The sequence below is a fragment of the Pectinophora gossypiella genome, chromosome 1, assembly GCF_024362695.1.
Source record: "Pectinophora gossypiella chromosome 1, ilPecGoss1.1, whole genome shotgun sequence".
In the NCBI taxonomy this organism is placed as follows: domain Eukaryota; kingdom Metazoa; phylum Arthropoda; class Insecta; order Lepidoptera; family Gelechiidae; genus Pectinophora; species Pectinophora gossypiella.
The window spans coordinates 17,127,817-17,148,532 of NC_065404.1; the positions used below are offsets into that span (position 1 = coordinate 17,127,817).

Here is a 20,716-nt window from a genome sequence, read left to right on the forward strand (position 1 = left end):
TTTCCCTGCTCGATCGAATCAGAAATGAGGACATCCGCAGGAGAACTAAAGTCACCGACATAGCTCGAAGAATTGCAAAGCTGAAGTGGCAGTGGGCAGGACACATAGCGAGGAGAACCGATGGCCGATGGGGCGGAAAGGTTCTGGAGTGGCGACCACGTGTCGGACGACGCTCAGTGGGTAGGCCCGCTACAAGGTGGACCGACGATCTGGTGAAGGTCGCGGGAAGCCGCTGGATGCGGGCAGCGCAGGACCGATCGTCGTGGAGATCCTTGGGGGAGGCCTATGCCTAGCAGTGGGCGTCATACGGCTGATGATGACAATGATGTAATTGGCAGCCCTCAGACGTCACACACGCAGTTGCACGTGTTGAATAATGTCAATGTGTAGTGTCTGTGTAAAGCGAGGTTGTTTGGTTGAAGTGTCCGGTGTGTGACTCAGAGCGACCGCACTCGACTCAGTTTTCCTTCTATGTTCGCAGACTCAAAGCGGCGCCCTTGTTCCTGGTATTACTCATAGTGAAGTCTTCGTTGTTATTTGAGTTGAGTGTGCATAAACTCAAACACCCGAGAAATTCTACAACAATAATTCTGAGATATCCTACTATGTATAAGTATGGCCATTGGATATTAACACATAGAAATGATTGTAAGACATTCAGAATAATTTATTTATTCTTTACTGCACTTAAGGGACGTTAACAAGGGAGGACTTATCTCTAAGAGAGATCTCTTCCAGCCAAACCAGAGGTAGTGCTAGAATAGCTGTGGGAGAATAAAAAGAGGAGATAATAATTACATCACAATAACTACGTATAGAACGGTAACTCTCCGCTCCGCACCAATTCGTATTAGACGCGCACCTCACCCCCTCTGGGTCTTACTTTAGCATAGAATAAGGAATAAATACTATGCGGCGACGGCGAGGAGCTCGATGGCTGAGCGGTAAACGCGCTCGATCTGCGATTGTTAATGTTAAGCAACTTTCGCAAAGGCCAGTCATAGGATGGGTGACCACAAAAAAAAGTTTTCATCTCGAGCTCCTCCGTGCTTCGAAAGGCACGTTAAAGTCGTTGGTCTCGGCTGCATTAACAGTCGTTAATAATCATCAATCCTCACTGGGCCCGCGTGATGGTTTAAGCCCCGATCTCCCTATCCATCCATAGGGAAGGCCCGTGCCCCAGCAGTGGGGACGTAAATGGGCTGATGATGATGATACAACGGCAACTCTCCGTTCCCCTCCAGCGGCTGAGCTAGGTTTACCATGAGGGGGGATATGAATCCCCCCCTCGGTTTTACTTCTTAGTCTTCAATCGTAAGCGTTAGACGTCACACAGACGCGTGTGTACGTTAACACTAATGTGTAGTGTCTGTGTAAAACGATGTTTTTTTGTATGAAGTGTCCGGTGTGTCTTAAAACTGTTCAAAGGTAAATGCTTTGATTGCAGTGAGGTATGACATGATGGAAAGCCAGTTGAGTCTATTCCTGACGGTCTTCTACTGGGTGACTTATGAGATGACCACCACCGGGTTTGACGTGTTCCAACCGAGCTCCCTGGATATACTCCAGAACCTTGTCGTTGGCCTGTTATTCGGTAATAAGCACCTTCCAAGCATTTTTGAATTTTTTTCTGTAAGTGTTGGCTACAAATAAAGACGTCATTGACTATTCGAAACGATACTACTTACGAAAATAAGCAGTTTTTGCAATAATTGCAAATTGACATGTATAGACTCTCTTGCACACACATGCACGCACACTCTTGCGCGCGCACCCATGCACACCCACACGCACACGCACATGCACACACACACACACACGCACACGCGCACGCACACGCGCACGCACACGCACACTAACACGCACACATGTGCGAGCGCTCATACTTACATATTCACCTTCGCACATATTCGTTACACATTAATTAACACAGTTCATTTGATTTTTGTTTAGATATTATTTTAGTTTTCATGGCTACAGTTGAAAAACAGCCTTGTTACTACTTTCTCCTTACTGTAGGAATGTCCCATCAATTTCGCTTATGTAGGTACTTACCTATTTATGTCTAAAAATAGCGTTATTGAAATAACTTAAGTGTAACACCTAGGGGCATTTTCAAAAATCGAACACCTATTCGTCAGGAGCGATGGTGACCACGTACTGCGCGGTGCGCGTGATCAGCATCCGGTGCAACGTGAACCACGCGTACGCAAAGTTCCGGTCGCATCTCACCGACATCTTCATCTTTATGAAGAGAGAGAAACTTGACAAAGATTTACAATGGTATTTGTTACTATTATCGTTAAATAGATGGCTCGTGTACTAGGTTCAAGATAAATTATAAAATTCTGGGGGGTTAAATGGCCACATCGAAGCAATTCATCTAAGAAAGCATTATTGCAATTCTACATTTGCGCATATAAATGTAAATGCGCAATACAAACAAATGTCAAATAGCAATATTGCTTTCTTAGATGAATTGCTTTGATGTGGCCATTTTAACCCCCACTGACCTTACCGGTTCCAACTGAAAATCAGCGTCAAAGTCTAGGCTATGCCATTATGCTGAGGATTGCAATATTGCTTTTTTAGATGAATTATTGCTTTTCGACATTTGTTTGCATTGCGCACTTACTTTTACATGCGCAAATGTCAGATTGCAATATTGCTTTTTTAGATGAATTGCGTCGATGTGGCCACTTTAACCCAACAGGTAACACATTAAACAAAAAAAAATAGACACGAAGAATGAATGGATTTCATCTGCCCACTAAGAACATAACATAGCCTTCTAAGCTTTAGGAACCTTCTAAGCTTCATTGCGTTGTGGCAGGGAGGTGAAGCAGTACTACGAGTACGTATGGGACAAGACAGGCGGCACCGACTACCGCACTGTCCTCAAGCTGTGCGACCAGATCACTCTGCGCACAGACGCCATCTTGCACGTGTACGGAGGAGCTTTCTCCAAGGTTCATTTCCACCATATAATTGAGTACTTTCCTAGGTCAAACGCAGATTATAAAATTCTGATTACTAATCTTCGGTTCTAAAGGTGACAAAAAACTTTTTAGTATTCCAATTCATGTTTGGATCATAAATGATTATCACGTGCTCAGCTGTGAAGAAAATCATCGTGAGGAAACCCATAGTCCCGAGAAATGCATTTTCGGAGGTATGTGGCTTAACCCGTTTGGGCTGGTTTTTCCTTCGTGGTTTGGAAGGTCAGACAGGTAGTCGCTTCTGTAAAAAATCGGACCTGTGAAATCTTCAAGTTAGGTAAGCGAACCCGGTGAAAACACGGGATAATGGTAGGGACATGTGTGGATGTGTGTAGGTAACTCCATGTAATGATGACCAGAGAAGAAAACAAAAACTACAAAAAAGTACTTAGGTACATAAATATTATAAAGTCAACCTCCCAGGAGGTCTTTAATTTGAATGGTTACTAAAAACCCTTGGAGCTTAGGCAAATCCTTGCTTGGAAAATCCAATACTGATATAAAATAGATGGTGGAACGCAGAAGTTTTCGAACTGGCTAAAGGCAAGCAAGGCAGCCAAGGTTTTTGCTCTGTACTTTACACCTCTGCCTACCCCTTTGGGATACAGGCGTGTTGCTAAGTTATTCTTGTCGCTGCAGTGTCCCATACTGTACGACTCCGATGTATCGCTGATCCGAGTGCTCGGCCGCGCCGTATACAGCTCCTACTTCCGGCAAGGGATGGTGATCATCGAGCGTGATGACGTCATCTCCGACCTGTACTTCGTGGACGATGGTACCATGGACCTTCGGTACAGTGACGACGACGAACACGTGCTCAGCAAGTTGCCGGTTGGAAGGTATATTTGGAAGCTTGTTTTGATGTCACTTATCGTAGACTTGCTTCGGACGGCATTTACTACTTGTATGAACAAATGAAGGGCATTGAGGGCTTTCACTCGAAAATGTTAGATTGCAAACTTGTGGATGTCCAGGTGGGTTTCAGCTCAGGGCGTTGTCTGGGAGCAGCGACCCTGAGTGGGCTGATAGCGATGAGCCCTGAAAGTGGGAAAATGTTAGCCGCTAACTTTTTGCGTGGTCAGCATCTATGGCTAGAGTCAATGCAGTTATCAGAAGCTGGTGTAAGGGAACTAGAACTCATTTGTTAATTTTTTTGCAGCGCATTCGGAAATCTAGATAACGTGGAAACGCAGGTGTGTCCAAATAGATTCATAGCGTGCTCCAACGTGCACATCCTCAAGATTAACTCCTTAATATTTCACGATATTATCCAGGACTTCCCAGTCGTTAGGATGCTTCTGGTAAAATATCGGCCGAACCAAGAGGTACTTTTATTTATTTATTTACTTTTTGTATTATAGTTTCCGATTTTTATTGTTTGGGACCCGATCTGTAAACGAACTCAAGTCGTTTGATCTGGTACGTCATTATCATAATGATGTAAGTAAGTACAGAACCTCGGCTCCGGGCGTCGTTTGAGAGGATCATAATTTGAAAGAATTAATCGATCCTATTGGGTCGATAGCGGTAAGCGCCGCCGATTGAGGGAATGGGAAAATTCCGAACTCCGATTGTGTACTTAGTGTCTTTCTTTTACTTATTTTGTCTAAGACTTGAGGAAAGAAACACCAAAGTGGATATGAAAGGAGCATATTCATCTAACTTGATATATGTGGCAATAATGAACCATTATTGGCTTATGACGTGTATTCCTGCGTCATTGTACCCCGATTCATTACACTATGGGAGTTTTCAAGGCAAGAGTGAATAGGCACTGTGAGTTTCCGTGCTGCACCTTACACAACATCGCTGCGTAACATCAGGCGGGATCGTGGTCAAACGCGCTATTTTTTTATGAGTAATTAAAAAAAGAGAAATATTCGTTGACTCTCCTTTCCCCTCCGTTTTATTAGAGATCTGTGTCCTTAACTAACTAGTTCAGTATTTTTTCCCAGAACTACATAATAGGGAGTGTGCCACCGGGAACAGTTCAGACGATTTGGAAGGACCAACGGCCTGTGTACATTATAAAAAGGGAGAATACCATAAACTTAAACACACACAACCACTTCTTCCAGCTTTACCTGGTCTTAGTGTCTTTGGCTTGTGTGTTTGGAGACGTGTACAATGCAGGTACTTTCCATTTAACACTCTAAATAAAAACAACGATATTTCGATGTTACCATAACTAGTCCCTTCCATACATATTAGATTCAGCACTCGTATACCATTGTACCAATGCTTGGCATCGGCACTCTTTTGTTTTAGTTTGGGTATCTAGGAGCAAATAAATGTCGCCAACCGTATAAGCTTGTATAACAAACGATTTTTGGTACGAATTATGTTATTTACGACTTTTGGTACGATTTTTACAGGGTTTCAGTGCAACAACACGATCATTCTCGGGGTTCTTTACTTGCTTGACGTGGCTTTTTTCATTAAAATTGTAATGCATTACTCTTTCCCTTTCATCGATGAGGAGGAACTCAATGTGGCTGCAGCTATAGCCGCTGCTAGGAAAAGGTAATTATTCTACTAATATAAGCGAAAGTTTGTTTAGATATATGTATGTTTGTAATTCTTCCACGCAAAAGGTATTGAACATGAAACTGCGCGCAGTCATAATATAATTTCTTATTTCCCGCCGGGGTAAGCAGAGATTAAGGAATTCCATTTGCTTCGATCCTGTCATTTTTCTTGCTTCCACCACATTCATCGATCGTTTTATTCACGCACGCCCGTTCAGAATACTAGGTTCACTAGAACCGATACTAGGTTTGGAGTTACTATTTAAATTAAAATTAATTTATTTCGGATATGAAGGATTTAAATTTTTTCATAGGTACAAACAGTAATTTATAAAAAAAAACATTTATCTGTCTGTAGATATTACAAGAAAGATTTCAAAGTCGACATGTTCACCTTGTTACCATTTGAGCTGCTGAGCATGCTGGCTCCTCAACCGTGGGACGTTTTCGCGTACCTTCGACTGAACCGGTTCCTTAGAGTGGTAAGTACTTCGGTAAACGTTCTGAAGTGTGATAATACTACTGCTCTCAGGTGGGGAGGTGCTCGTCGTAATAAAACAATATAGCAATTCTCTTGAATAATATTATATTTTTATAAACAATGTCAACTTTTCAACTCTTCATAGCAGATTACCGCAACCGAACCAAATTCCCGCGACCGCCTTTTTAAAAGGCGGGAAAACGTTCCCGTTGGAAAAAGAAGAAATCAAAAGTAAAAACAAAAGAAATCGTGCTAGGACTATTTACAGGAAAAACTTTTTCCTTGTGACAGCATTGCTGTATTTAACTCTAGTTTATATACAATTAAAAAAATCTTATAACAAAATTTACCAACAGCAACTAATTTGATATTGGTAATCTCAACAGCAAGTATTTAATTTCATTATTTAATTTTGTAATTATACCCTACTCTCTTTTGATTTAATTAGGTTCCATATAAAATATGTGGAAGCTTGTAATTGGCATCATTCTAGCTTATGTTTGTATGTATTTATTTAAAGTTCCGTGGCTGTTTGCTTTCCTCAATAAATAAATAAAAAATAAAATAAGATAAATAAAAATAATATGCCAGTTGCAAATTAAAAATTCACAGACACAGATTCACGACTTTATTCCGTCTGTTATTAAGTTGTATAATCTAATAATAATTAAATAATAAAATAAACATTACTAACCTAACCTAACAGAAGGAATCCACGGCTGGGAGAACGCGTGAATTACCTCGTATATGTTGTATAACCACAGCCCAGACTCCAGACATTCCAAACAAAAATTTCATTCTTACCGTGTGTCGCAAGTGCAAGCGAGACAAACAGTCCGCGCTCCTTACTCTTTAGCTTTACCAAAACCAGAAGGAATGTGGTCGGTTGGTGCGGAGCTAAGATCGTATGTTCTATCTATACGAAGTATTACTGTATGTTTCAGGTGACAATAAGGAACAGTCTGGCCCGGTACCAATTACGTCTGGACACGAAGCAGGGGCTGGTGACGGGCGTTACCACCTTCATCTGGTTTTCGGTAAGTATGTAACTTCATTGTTGATCACCTCATTTACCGATCACGCCAGCGTAGTCAACGATTTCTCTTGATCGGCGCTTATCGTTATCGGCTCACTAGAGTCAATTAATTATTTCAAATATAATATATTCGACGACGCCCTTAGCGCCCAAGTGAGCACCCTCAGGCCTGTTATCTTAGTCCTCAACGATTCCCATTTGTTGGGCCAAATAGTTTTGCGATAAATCTACAATAACCAGTAATGGGGACCAACGGCTTAATTCAAATTCAAATTCAAATTATTTAATTCGGACTGTATCCATATATGTTAGTAACAAACAACTTATATTCTAATGTTAGTAACAACTTATACAACTTAAGCTAATACACACGCGCGACCCTTGGCACAGTAGCGCGCAGCTGCATCCAGTGCTTCAGCAGCACTTTAATGCACCTTCCGAAGCAGGGATACTTTCGGACAATCGGGTGATCAACATGCACTGTCCTGCCCAGATCTGATCAGATCTGGAATTTTCCTGTTACGAAACCCTAAGATACAACGAGTCCTGTCTTAGGTATTCGTGCACGTGGCGGCCAGCATCTGGTACCACATCGCCTACCACGAGGATTTCCAGCAGCCGCACTCTTCCTGGCTGTGGACGACGGGACCTTTGAGACGTAAAGTTTCATTATATTCCTAGCGTTACCCTGTTTTCACAGCGCCCGCTTACCTAACCTGAAGATTATCTGACCTTCCAACCCGCGAAGAGAAAACCAGTCCAATACAGGTTAGGTTAAACGCATTTCTCGGGAATGTGGGTCTCTTCACGATGTTTTTCCTCTGCCACTTCTTTTTCTATCGTGTGGGGTGTAAATTGGGTGACCAACGTCATCAACCCTGGTGTCAGGGATATTATTGAGCCACCAAAGGCCCCTGACGCTGACCTTTAACGCTTTACCGCTGAGTACGTGATAACATACATGCATGAATTCGAAAACAAGTTCGAAAATCATTGCTTCAGGCTCGTGCGAAACGGTCTAACCTGCAACCTCAAAGTGAGAGTCAAGCTGGGCTATCACAGCTCCCGAAACTTTCTTTGATTTCTCATAAACGAAAGAGACAGACAGTCCGCTTGCTCCCCCTTACTCCTTAGCGGCTTACGACCATATTTAACAATAACACCATAATGCAATTCCTAGCCGGTGCCTCAACCTTAACTCGAGTATACTCGAAGTACGGCATGCCTATCTTATTTTTGTATTATTATGTTGGCAGTATGATATGATACTCCAGTGAGTAAAGTCCTCAAATCGAGGACTTAAATGACAACTTAAAATACCAAAATGATCAGCTGAGGTCGAGTCGAGTGCAGGAAGAGCGGTGTGAACATCTTAGAATAAGGTTTAAAGCTATGACTAAAGTAAGACCCAGAGAGTATACTATACAAATTGGTGCGGGGCGGAGAGGTACCACTCCATACTTACCTACCTATATTTCTTGTTCTTATTATTCTTTGTACTGTACCTATTATTCTTTATTATTTTGCTGTGTGCTAGCATTTTTTCTCCTTTAACCTCTCATATGCCGAGATACCAGACACAATAGATTTTACATTGTGTCTGGTCGAGATCCGCGTTCCGGCGTTTAAGGGGTTAATATTATTTAGGTCGACGTATTCTATTCTATTATTATGTTATCATTTTCAGAACACGAAAAAGTGGGATCGGATTACCTGACCTCGCTATACTTCATAATCGTAACATTCTCGCTGAGTGGCACCAAAGAGATCTTACCAAGATTGAAATCTGAGGTAATACAGTACTTATACATTGTTTTGTTTGGTTATTTTCATAATTAAAACACATAATAACGGGTTCTTACCGCGTTTAAAATAGGGATGTGAGACTCCCGATATTTCGACACTTGCAAGTGCCATGATCACGGGATGACTGATGAGATTGGAGTGGAGTAGGTAGATCCATAATTTTCTACGGGCAGACATATCTGTTTACCCTCTTTTTTGACGTGACTTATTGTAGATTTGCCGCAGATGGCTTTAACTACTTGGCCGAACAAATGGGGAGCGCTGAAGGCTCTTACCCGGTACAACGTTTAAGACAACAGGCCTAAGGGTGCCCAGTTGGGCACGAACTTCGGCTCAGGGCGTCGTCTGAGAGGAAAAATATTTAAAAGAATTAATCGACCCTAGTGGGTCGATAGCGATAAGCGCTGATTGAGGGAAATCGTAGACCACGGCGGCGCGTTCGGTATCGGGGTAATGAACATGTCCCTTCCATACATTTTAGTACCATAACTCGCCACTAGCGCGGCGATCCATTTGCGCAACGGTGTAGCGGCAACTTTTATGCTATGGCGAGAGATCCTCTGTGTGACATAGTATATTAGACAACATGATCTAAGTGGGTAGATCACCATATTTATTTTTTAACATAACATAAGCTTACGACTATATAACAATTGGGGTTGTCAGAGGTACATCCATCACAAGATGAACTAAGTACCCACATTGAGATTTCTGTTAGACCAAGTTTAGGTGGTGAGCCGTATCGCTATCTATATTGGTCGAGCCAACTGTGTAGTGAAAACTGGACTTAAGATAAATTGATAACTAATTGATGCAAATCCGGTATGAATTTCGAACCAGCGCGGCGCTCCCCGTTTGAGAACTGTAGGACCACATTGACTTAAAATATTAATTTATTTTTTCTTTCTTATATACATATATGTGGTGTTGCGTTGTCCTGATTCAGGAAATAGTGATACCTTTGGACGCACTTATATGGACATTCTCTATGGACAAATGTGGTTCCTGTACTTGACATTGGCAGTAATGGTTGTCTCTACTCTATGATGACCGGTTGCCATACAACCACAAAGTTGAAGTTGAAGTTCTTTCTTTTAAAAATATTCCTTTTATCGATAGGTATTTTTCACGTGCGTCCTGATGATTGTGTCGACTTTGATCTACATGCTGTATGTGGGCGAGTTCTCGAACGTGATCCACTATCAGGCGTATCGCTGCTTCTCATTCTTCACCAAGTTCCTTGAGATGCAGGTGAGCTAAAAGGAATCATATGGGTAGAACAATTACTGGGGGGTTAAAAACGACACATTGAAATAAGTAATTCATTTGCAAAAGCATTCTTGCTATTTGACATTTGTTGAGATTGCAAACTTACTCGAAATTTCAATATTGCTGTTTTAGATGAATTGCTTGAATGTGGCCTATTTAGGCCTCCTTTTGAGTAGATCCATTGTCGAATGAAACGTAATGTAGACGACAGGTCGACATGGCAATTCTCTAGTGACGTGACGTTTTCAATATCGATATATTTTTATTATGTATGTAACAAAATGTGAATAAAATAATACCACGTTTTCATTTAATTTAATATTTATTCATCTGAATCATCTAACGTATCGCTACAAAAACTTAAAGAATCTTCGTCACTGGTATCTTCGTCAAATTTTTCTAACACTTTTCTAGCTAGTTCTCGAGCTTGAGAGTGAATTATTGGTTTTTTTGCTTGAACACGCGACGAAGATGCAACCGTAGCCATTTTTAAAACACAATAGTAATAAATTATGTGAGCGAGATTATAATCGATAAACGCGGTCGATACGGACTCGTGCGACACTAAGACTAAGACGCCGCGGGGACTGTGCGGGTGTGCGGGGCGACCCCGCCTCCGCGGCTCACCTCATGCCCCGATTGCCATGTCGTCAACAGTAGATCCTCCATCCTTTTATAAAAGCTACTGCCTATCTGACCTTCCAACGCGCGTAGGGAAAACCAGCTTAATGCAGGTTGGTCACATACTTCCGAAACGCATTCCTCGCTACATTCCCCATCACCGCTGATCACGTGTTGATCATTTATGATGGCAGAGTCTTCCTCTAGAAGGACGTACATTGACTAAATTGTAAATTTCCTTAGAAAAGGTTCAGTACGATCCTTTATGGTCTCTGAACCGACGTGTGTGTATGAAACGATTGGTGAATGTGGAGGAAGCAAGAGAAGTGTGTCAGGATCGAAGCAAATGGAACTCCATAGTAGAGACTATAACCATAGGGTAACCAGAGGGTTACCCCAGTGAGAATAGACGTGAGTTTATGTATGTATGAAGACCAATGACCGTGAGTTTATATACGTAACATACTTACGTGTTTACGTGTTTGCATTTCAGGAGTTTCTCCTCAGGAATCGCGTGTCACCGAACCTGATTAAACTAGCGAAGTCATACAGCCTGTACCTGTGGCGAGAGAGCCGCGGGTACCAGTCGCCGCAGTTCGTGGTGGAGGCTCCACAGGTGCTCAAAGAGAAGATCATGAGCGCCGCCTTCATGCGGCATCTTGATAACGTGAGAATACTATCCAGATATATGTTATTTTTACTATGTCAAAGATTGCGTAAGGGGTATGCATCTACCCGGTATATACAGGGTGTGAAAAACTTTGAGCGATGAATACACACATACACGAATACATTTTATTTTATTTAGTTTTTTTTTTTAGTGAACATGTTTGTATTGTGAGAGAGACTGGTGTCCATACTAGACGGAATAGGCATTCACACAGGCGTGTTACGGATCACTAGGCTCTCCTCCCTATTTTCATAGTACATGGCAAGGCATTGTTATACAAATACTCTTTAAAATTAGCTATAGGTGTGTGTGTGTGTGTCAGAATCAGAATCAGAATCATTTATTCAACGTAATTATCATGGATAAACTTGTTGAAGGTCAATGTAACATTTTTGAATTTACGTCATTTCGCAAGGTGTTATGGCTGAGGAGAAGAAATGATAAGAAACTGCAACAGCAACACATCTTTTAAATCAATGAGGGTACATTACAAGTTATTTAATAACTAGAGGAACACATTCAATACCAGACATTTTTATCATTTAGGTAATCATTAATCTTATAATAGGCTTTTTTACATAAAGTAAGCTTTACGTGAGCTTTAAATTTGTTCTCTGACAAATTTAAAATATTATCTGGTATTTTATTGTAAAAACGTATACATAACCCCAAAAAAGATGAATTTAATTTACTTAATCTAGAATTTTGAACAATTTATTCCTTGTATTGTAAGTATGCCTTTCACAGTTTCTCGGAAGGAGAGATACATTTTTACGCACATACATAATGTTTTCATAAATATATTGACTTGCGACCGTCAGTATATTTATTTCTTTAAACAGCTCCCTTAAAGAGTCCCGACAACGCAGATTATAAATAGCGCGAACTGCCCTTTTTTGAATAATGAAAATAGTTTCTACATCAGCGGCTCGACCCCACAATAAAATACCGTAAGACATTATGCTGTGGAAGTAGCTGAAGTAGACAAGTCTAGCAGTGGGTACATCTGTGAGTTGTCGGATCCTTCTGACGGCATATGCTGCTGAACTTAGCTTGCCCGCTAGTGATACAATATGTGGGCCCCATTGAAGTTTTGAATCTACAGTAATTCCTAAGAAAACTGTGTGTTCAACAAAATCTAGTTTCTCGTAGTTAATTTTAATGTTATTATTTACTTTCTTTACGTTTGGTAGAACAAATTTAATACACTTCGTTTTCTTAGCATTTAGAACTAGATTATTTACTGTAAACCAGCTTAGAACCTGCGACACAGCGCTGTTTGCTTCGTAAAGTTCCTCTAACTTTCTATCGATTTTAAATATAAGAGAAGTGTCATCCGCGAACAGTACAATGTCAGCTTGGTTCTGTACTACATAAGGTAAATCATTTATGTACACTAAAAAAAGGAACGGCCCCAAAATGGATCCTTGAGGAACTCCCATTTGAACATGAGAGCCCGAAGAAGTCGTACTATTGATTTGTACCTTTTGTATCCTATCACCTAGATATGAATTTAACAAATGTTTTTAACTAGTGTTTTAGCCCTACGACGCGAAGTGCACTAGAACACACACTAACAACTACACTTGTGTGTGTGTGTGTGTGTGTGTGTGTGTGTATAAATATATTTTACTTTTCAGCACGTTCATTTAAAATATGTACTTAATTAGAAAATTCAAAATGTGCTTAGACTTCGTGTCTATTTTTTGTTTAATGTGTTACCTGATTATCTTACCGGGTCCAACTGAAAATCAGCGCCATAGTCTAGGCTATGGCATTATCCTGAGGTGGAACCGTTTCGGCAAACATTCATAATTGTATTATTTTGTTTTAATATGTGAAAACAATAAGTATATCGAATTAATATTTTTTCTTTCTTTCTTTCTATATCAAGTGGATTAGTCCGTGACAAGAATATGGAACTGAAAATAATAAAAAAAAAACACACATAAAACATGTTTATTATTTTTTTTTGCACTAAATATCATGTTCTGAATCATCCCTCAATGTTTATTTTCGTTTCGTTCGCTACGGTGTCACTAACAGCCTGTATTAATTAATTGTCAAAATAAACACTGTCATTTCAGCATCCGATCTTCGGAAAATGCGAACATCCACTTCGGCGACAAGTAGTAGCTTGCATGAAACCTTATTATTACGAAGATGGTAAGTATTTAATAGGCATTATGGTCCTGTGGTGCACACGCTTGCTTCTCAAATGGGGAGTGCCAGCGCTCCCGCTTCGGAACCGTGAACAATACCTACCGATAAAAGGAATATTTTTTTTTACGTCACAAAAACAAACTTAAAAACTAGTCATTAAATAACCCGCCCCTCACTGTTCCCGGAGCAAAGGTGCCCACAACACTAGCCGCATTACCGCGTTGAATGGCAATGGCCAGCCTTTGGACCAGGAACGAGCCGGAGCGGGAGTCACCTGTTTTCTCCCTGAGCCTGAGACCCAAGGAATATTTTTAAAAGAAAGAAAAAAAAATCTTATTTCAAAAAGACACAGAAGTCAATGTGGTCCTATAGTTCCCAAACGGGGAGCGCCGGCCGGTTGAAACACCTGTACCGGAGTTGCACCAATGAGTTATTAATTTACCTTATGTGCAGTTTTCACTACAGAGTTGGCTCGAGCAATAGATAGCGATACGGCTCACCACCTATCGTTGGTCTAACAGAAATCTCAGTGAGGTGTGGGTACTTAGTTCATCTTGTGATGAACCTCTGGCAACCCCAATTGTTATACAGTCGTGAGCTTATGTTATGTTAAAAGAAAAAGATGATGATCTTTCCAGTTATATCATGTTGTCTAATATACTATGTCAAACAGAGGATCTCTCGCCATAACATAAAAGTTGACGCTAAAACGTTGCGCAAATGGATCGCCGCGCCGGAGGCGAGATATGGCACTAAAATGTATGAAAGGGACATGTTCATATGGTGGTAGGGGACATTCTAAATAATCATAGGTACCTCACTCAGCATAAGTCTCGGCCCTGCTGTGTGAGACACGAACGTACTAAAAACTTCTTAGTACGAGAGCGGACCGTGACATATCCTACATCATCGACTATCAAAATGGGACCAGTTTATAGTTGTCACTGAGAGCTCGGTGAGGTGTGTGATGTGAACTAAGTTCATCTTGCGATGGATCTCAGTTCTTGCTATACGTAAAAAAATGTCACTAGGTATAGTTTATCGTAAAATTTACCAACTACTATTGTTTTTTTTAGGTATGTATGTGGTGAAAGAGGGCGAGATGCCGGCAGCCATGTTTTTCGTCCACAGAGGATCGGTGCAAGAACTCGACGAAGAGATGGAGCAGGAACTTAAGCTGTATAAACCTGGAGAGTTCTTCGGCACGGTAATAATAACTACTTAAACAATTTGTGAAAAAAAAAACCCAAAAAATTCGCGAGTTGTAGCAAAAAAAATCTAATAAGGAGAGGAGAGTTTCACCACGACACGAGTGTATTTACAACCTTGTTGTTAGTAATTATTTACTCTGGTATTCTTCTTCTTCTCTTGTGTAGATTGTGAGGTAGATGATCAACCTTAAGGTTACGATAGAGCCACCACAGGCCCCTGACATGCCTCATGAAACGACTAACTTTTGTATTAAACTCGTGATTTTTCTTGTTCAGTTGCAGGGTTTGCATCACGACATTGCTTACACCCTCACATACACAGCAAACACCAGATCACAAGTATTAATGCTTTGCCTTGACGATTGGGAATTCTTACTTCCGCATTATCCAGTAAGTAATCTAATCATTTACCCTCCAAAAGACAAGCCTGCTGACGCTCACGTTGAAAAACGTTACGAACCCCCTCCGGTACAACACGTGGAAGCAAAGAAAGAGAAAAAGAAAGTCTTTGTTACAAAAAAAACAGAGGTCAAAGAAATTGAAAATGAAGAGGACGAACACCTAATCAAACTTGACGATGTCGAGCCAATGTCAGAATTGGATAGGCTTTTAGAAGAAGCTACACTGGGTTTGAAAATGCCAGTCAAGGAGCAGGTGTCAACAAAACCAGCAGCTGAAAAACCAGATTCAGTACCGGAGAAAACAGTTCGGGAAAAACCTGTTTCAATAAAAAAACAACAAGAAACAGTTCCGCAAAAACTAGTTTCAGGAAAACTGGTCTCAGATAGTGTAAAGGCTCCTGCATTAGGTGCAGGGGCTGCTGTCGGTGCTGGTACTGGTGCACTTTTAGCTGCGGCGGCTTCACGTTTAGCACATGTCTCCGCAGGTCTACAAGCTAAAACGCGCTCAGGCAAGGAAAAGTCAACATTACAAGAATCTGCTCCGACTAAAGCTGTAACTGATACAGACGCACCTGCACCTGAACAACTTAGTCAATTAACAAAAGGGCTCTCAGATATGGATAGCATAGCTAGGGCAGCAAGTCCGCTTGCTGAAGTAAGTATGACATCTAAAGAAATTGTATCGCCTAAAGAAGTTGTGTCACATAGAGAAATACCACTAAAAGAAACTGAGTCACACAATGATATTATGTTGCCTAAAGAGCCAGAATTCCATGCATCTCAAGTAATCGTAGTGCATAAGGAGACTGTGTTCGCAGAAGAAATAGTATCACCTATGAAAGCCGAGTCACGAAAAGAAATAGTTTTGTCTAAGGAAGCCGTGTCACTTAAAGAAATACTTTCATCTAAAGAAATAGTATCGCTTACAGAAACTGCATCACCTAGAGACGTAGTGTTACCTAAAGAAATAGTATCGCCTAAGGATGGCGAATCACCTAAGAAAATAGTTTTAACTAAGGAAGCCGTGTCACCTAAAAAAACTGTATCACCTAAGGAGGTCGTGTCACCTAAAGAAATGATTTCACTTAAAAATATTGTATCATCTAAAGTAATAGTTCCACCGGAAGAAGCCGTGTCTCCTAAAAAACTAGTTTCACCTAAAGAAACTGCATCACTTGTAAAGACTGACTCGCTTAAAGAAGTTATTTCACCTATAGAAGTTGTATCGCCTAAAAATACTGAATCCCTTAAAAAAGTCGTGTCACCTAAAGAGGTTCAATCTCTTAAAGGATTAACATCACCTAAAGAACTTGTATCGCCTACAGAGGGCGTATCGCCTAAAGAAGCCATATCACTTAAAGATACTATATTACCTGAGGCGGATGTATCACATAAAGAAGTTAAGTCACCTAAAGAAGCTGTATTACCTAAAGAGGCAGTATCGCCTAAAGAGGATGTATCACCTAAATACGGTAAATCTCTGAAAGAAACCACGTCATCTAAAGAAATTGTGTCACCTAGAGATGCTGAATTTCTTAAAGAAATCACGTTACCTAAAGAATCTGTGTCTCCTAAAGAAGTCATATCACCTAAAGAAATCGTATCACCTAAAAAGGCTGTATCAACTAAAGAGGTTGAATCTCCTAAAGAAGTTGTATCAACGAAAGACGTTATGCCACCAAAAGTTATGGCAGCGCCTCAAGAGGCCGTATCACCTAAAGGGGCCGAATCAATTGAAGAGGCTGTAATGCCTAAAGAAGTTGTATTATCGATAGAGGCTGTATCACCTAAAGAGACAATATCACCTAAAAAACCTGAATCTTCTAAAGAAGTTGTATCGCCTAAAGGGGCTGAGTCACCTAAAGAGGCCGTATCACCAAAAGAAATTATATCACCTAAAGGGGGTGAATCTTCTAAAGAAATTGGATCATCTATTGTGGGCGTATCACCTGAACTGACTACGTCACCTAATAAACAATTATCACCTAAAGAGGTCGTGTCACCCAAAGAAGTTGTATCACCTAAAGAGGCTGAATTGCCTGAAGAGGCTGTATCGCCTAAAGAAGTTGGATCATCAATATATGCTGTATCACCTGAAGAGACAATATCACCTAAAAAACCTGAACCTCCTAAAGAAGTTGTATCACTTAAAGAGGCTGAATCGCCTCAAGAGGCCATATCACCTAAAGAGGCTGAATCGCCTAACGAGGCTACATCGCCTAAAGGAGTTGTATCACCAATAGATACTGTATCACCTGAAGAGACAATATCACCTAAAGAAGCTGAATCTGCTAAAGAACTTGTATCGCCTAAAGAGGCTGAGTCAGCTAAAGAGGCCGTATCACCTAAAGAAGTTATATTACCGAAAGAGGCTATATCACCAAAAGATATTGTATCGCCTAAAGAGGCCATACCACTAAAAGAAATTGTATCACCTAAAGAGGATGAATCACCTAAAGAGGATGAATCACCTAAAGAGGATGAATCTTCTAAAGAAATTGGATTACCTGTAGTGGGTTCATCACCTGAACGGACTACGTCACCTAATAAACATTTATCTCCTAAAGAGGTTGTGTCACCTAAAGAAGTTGTATCATCCAAAGAGGCTGAATTGCCTAAAGAGGCCTTATCACCTAAAGAAGTTATATCATCGAAAGAGGTTATATCACCAAAAGATATCGCATCGCCTAAAGAAGCCGTATCACCTACACTAATTGTATCACCTAAAAAAGCTTTATCACGTAAAGATGGTGAATCTTTTAAAGAAATTGGATCACCTATAGTTGGTGCATCACCTGAACAGACTACGTCACTTAATGAACAATTATCTCCGAAAGAGGTTGTGTCACCCAAAGAAGTATCTCCTAAAGAGGCTGAATCGCGTAAAGAGGATGTATCACCTCAAGAAATTATATCACCGAAAGAGGTTACATCACCAGAAGATACCGCATCGCCTAAACAGGCCGTATCACCTCAAGAAATTGTATCGCCTATAGAGGGTGCTTCACCTGTAAAGACTTCGTCACCCAAAGAAAAAATATCTCCTAAAGAGGTTGTGTCACCAAAAGAAGTTGTATCGCCTAAAGAGACCGTATCACCTAAAGAAGTTATATCACCGAAAGAAATTGTATCGTCTAAAGAGGCTGAATCACCTAAACAGGCCGTACCACCTCAAGAAGTTGTATCACCTAAAGAGGCTATGTCACCAAAACATATTGCATCGCCTAAAGAGACCGTGTCACCTAAAGAAGTTATATCACCGAAAGAAATTGTATCGTCTAAAGAGGCTGAATCACCTAAACAGGCCGTACCACCTCAAGAAGTTGTATCACCTAAAGAGGCTATGTCACCAAAACATATTGCATCGCCTAAAGAGACCGTGTCACCTAAAGAAGTTGTATCATCGAAAGAGGTTGAATCGCCTAAAAAAGCTGTATCACTTGGAGAAGTCGTATCGCCTCAAGAAGCTGAATCACTTAAAGAGTCTAAATCTACTAAACATGAATCACCTGAAGAAGTCTTGCCGGCTAAAGAGGCCTCTCTTAAACATGTCTCATTACCTAAGAAAGACTCATCATCTAAAGAAATTGTATATCTTAAAGACCGTGGTCCATTGGAACAATCGACTGTAGAAATAAGTACAGTAGATAAGAAACCTCATACATCTACATCATCATCCACAAGTGTTTCAATGGAGGTAAGTATGCCCCGCTTACTTCGAAGTTTAAGTAGAAAATCTACTTTTGATTTAAAAACAGAAGTAGGTTACGAGGACTTGGATGAATCTGGCACACAACTTAAGGACAAAGAAACTACACCACCAAAAGAAGGTTCTATTCTCACCCATCCCCACGTGGAACAAGAATTGAAACCAAAGAAATCTTTCAAGCTTTCTGATATTGCAGTGTTTGCAAAAGAACCACTGGAAAAAGAAACTACAGCCACTCAAGAAGAAAATTCTCCTTGGCCGCTTAATAGCAGAAGAAAATCTTCTGAACCAAACGTGTTCCCGTATAAGAAAACATCTATTACGGATCAATCAGAAGATGAGGAGCCGCCTAAGCCTAGTCATGAAAGACGTAAGTCAACGGTTCTTGGCGTCGATAAGGCAGCCGTCGAAGAGGAGTTATCTCATATAAAGTATTCTCAAGATGAGGCCATTGTTCCTTTCGAAACTGAAGAATGGGAATTAGATAAAAGACCAAAATCTTCTGAAGTAGAAATAGAACTGAATAAAATCACATATTCACAAGAAGATAAGAAAAAAGTCGAACAATTACCATCTGAAGCTGCCTCAGTGATAGAGCGGTCTCTTTTACCTCCACCAGATGAAAGACTCTCCACAGGAAGTGCAACCACTTATAAAAGCTATGAAACTCCACTGTTGAAACAAGAAAGTAAACTTTATTCATCGAGTGAGTCGATGCAGGAAATAGATGAAAAAGTGGCTTCGAAATCGATAGGTAAAAAAATGAAAGATCTTATGCAAGGCTCAAAGCCAAAAGTCTTACAATCAAAGGATACTTTGCAAATGGAGGACGAGAGACAGAATTTAAAATTGCTTCTCAAAGAAATGCAGCAAAAAGAACTTACTGGAGACGAACTGCCCGATAGTACAGGTTTAGCTATTCATGATGAACCACAGAAACCAACTTTACCTAATATACCTAGTACTTACGATCCAAAAGATCATAAAGCTTTTCTTACATTTAACGAAGATGTAGAAACATTTGAAGTGCCTAAAGGTGACAAATATTCCATAAGTAGCAATGCTGATGCAGAAAAGAAGAAACAATTTCATGCACAATCAATAATGTCATATGTCGACGATATTAAAAAAAAAGCCAAAGCATCTCCTGAAACTATCGTTGAGCCAGAAACAGAGCCCATAAAAAAAACATTGACTATGAGAGAATTATTAGAAAAGGAACGTGCTGACTTGTCACCGGTTGATAGTGTATCTCACACCAGCTACGGCGTGGAAGACTTCATCATGAAAGAGAAGTCGTCCAAAATTGCAAAGGAAGTTCCCGTAAGACAAGTTTCTGCAAAGGATATTCCTGTAAAACAAGTTCCTGCAAAAGTTTCTGGAAAGGAAGGGCCTAGTAAAGGAAAAGACATGTCTAAAATAATTGAATCTGATTCAAGTGTAGAAGTGTATCTTGAAACGGAACCAGATGAAAAGAAGCCTAAAATACCACGCGGACATGTTCGATTGAATGTTGAGGAAGGCGAAAATGAGCAAGAGAAGATGAATAAAGATGAAAAGGAGAGTGGCGCTGACGCTAAAAGTCCACCGAAATAGTTCGCTCTTCACATCAAACATTTATTTTCATACCACAAAAATGAGAATAATCTCAATGTGATATTAGTATTTTTCACAATTTATTACTAATTTGTTTAATTAAAATATTTTTTGTGTAGATGTTAGTTTCATTAGAGGTAAAATGTTAAATCTTATAGATCCTTATCTGTACAACATAACTCCTATACTTTATTTTCTCAGACGACTTGTGGCTTTTGTTATGCCT

At 40.4% G+C, this 20,716-nt stretch overlaps 2 protein-coding genes across 2 annotated transcripts; both read left to right on the plus strand.

Annotated features, from left to right (window-relative positions):
* The first annotated feature begins 792 nt into the window (after positions 1–792).
* Positions 793–15,814, plus strand: LOC126367515 (uncharacterized). The gene is made up of 18 exons (XM_050011060.1): positions 793–812; positions 1,400–1,594; positions 2,142–2,283; positions 2,834–2,969; positions 3,639–3,838; positions 4,159–4,324; positions 4,955–5,132; positions 5,375–5,522; positions 5,886–6,009; positions 6,953–7,045; positions 7,600–7,702; positions 8,732–8,835; positions 9,970–10,101; positions 11,234–11,407; positions 13,498–13,576; positions 14,650–14,780; positions 15,061–15,738; positions 15,800–15,814. The coding sequence occupies exons 2-18, from the start codon at positions 1,459–1,461 to the stop codon at positions 15,812–15,814; spliced, it is 2,739 nt and encodes a 912-aa protein (XP_049867017.1). The 5' UTR covers positions 793–812; positions 1,400–1,458.
* Positions 15,815–15,822: 8 nt separating this feature from the next.
* Positions 15,823–20,506, plus strand: LOC126369996 (titin-like). The gene has a single exon (XM_050014620.1). The coding sequence runs from the start codon at positions 15,847–15,849 to the stop codon at positions 20,488–20,490; it is 4,644 nt and encodes a 1,547-aa protein (XP_049870577.1). The 5' UTR covers positions 15,823–15,846; the 3' UTR covers positions 20,491–20,506.
* The last annotated feature ends 210 nt before the right edge of the window (positions 20,507–20,716 follow it).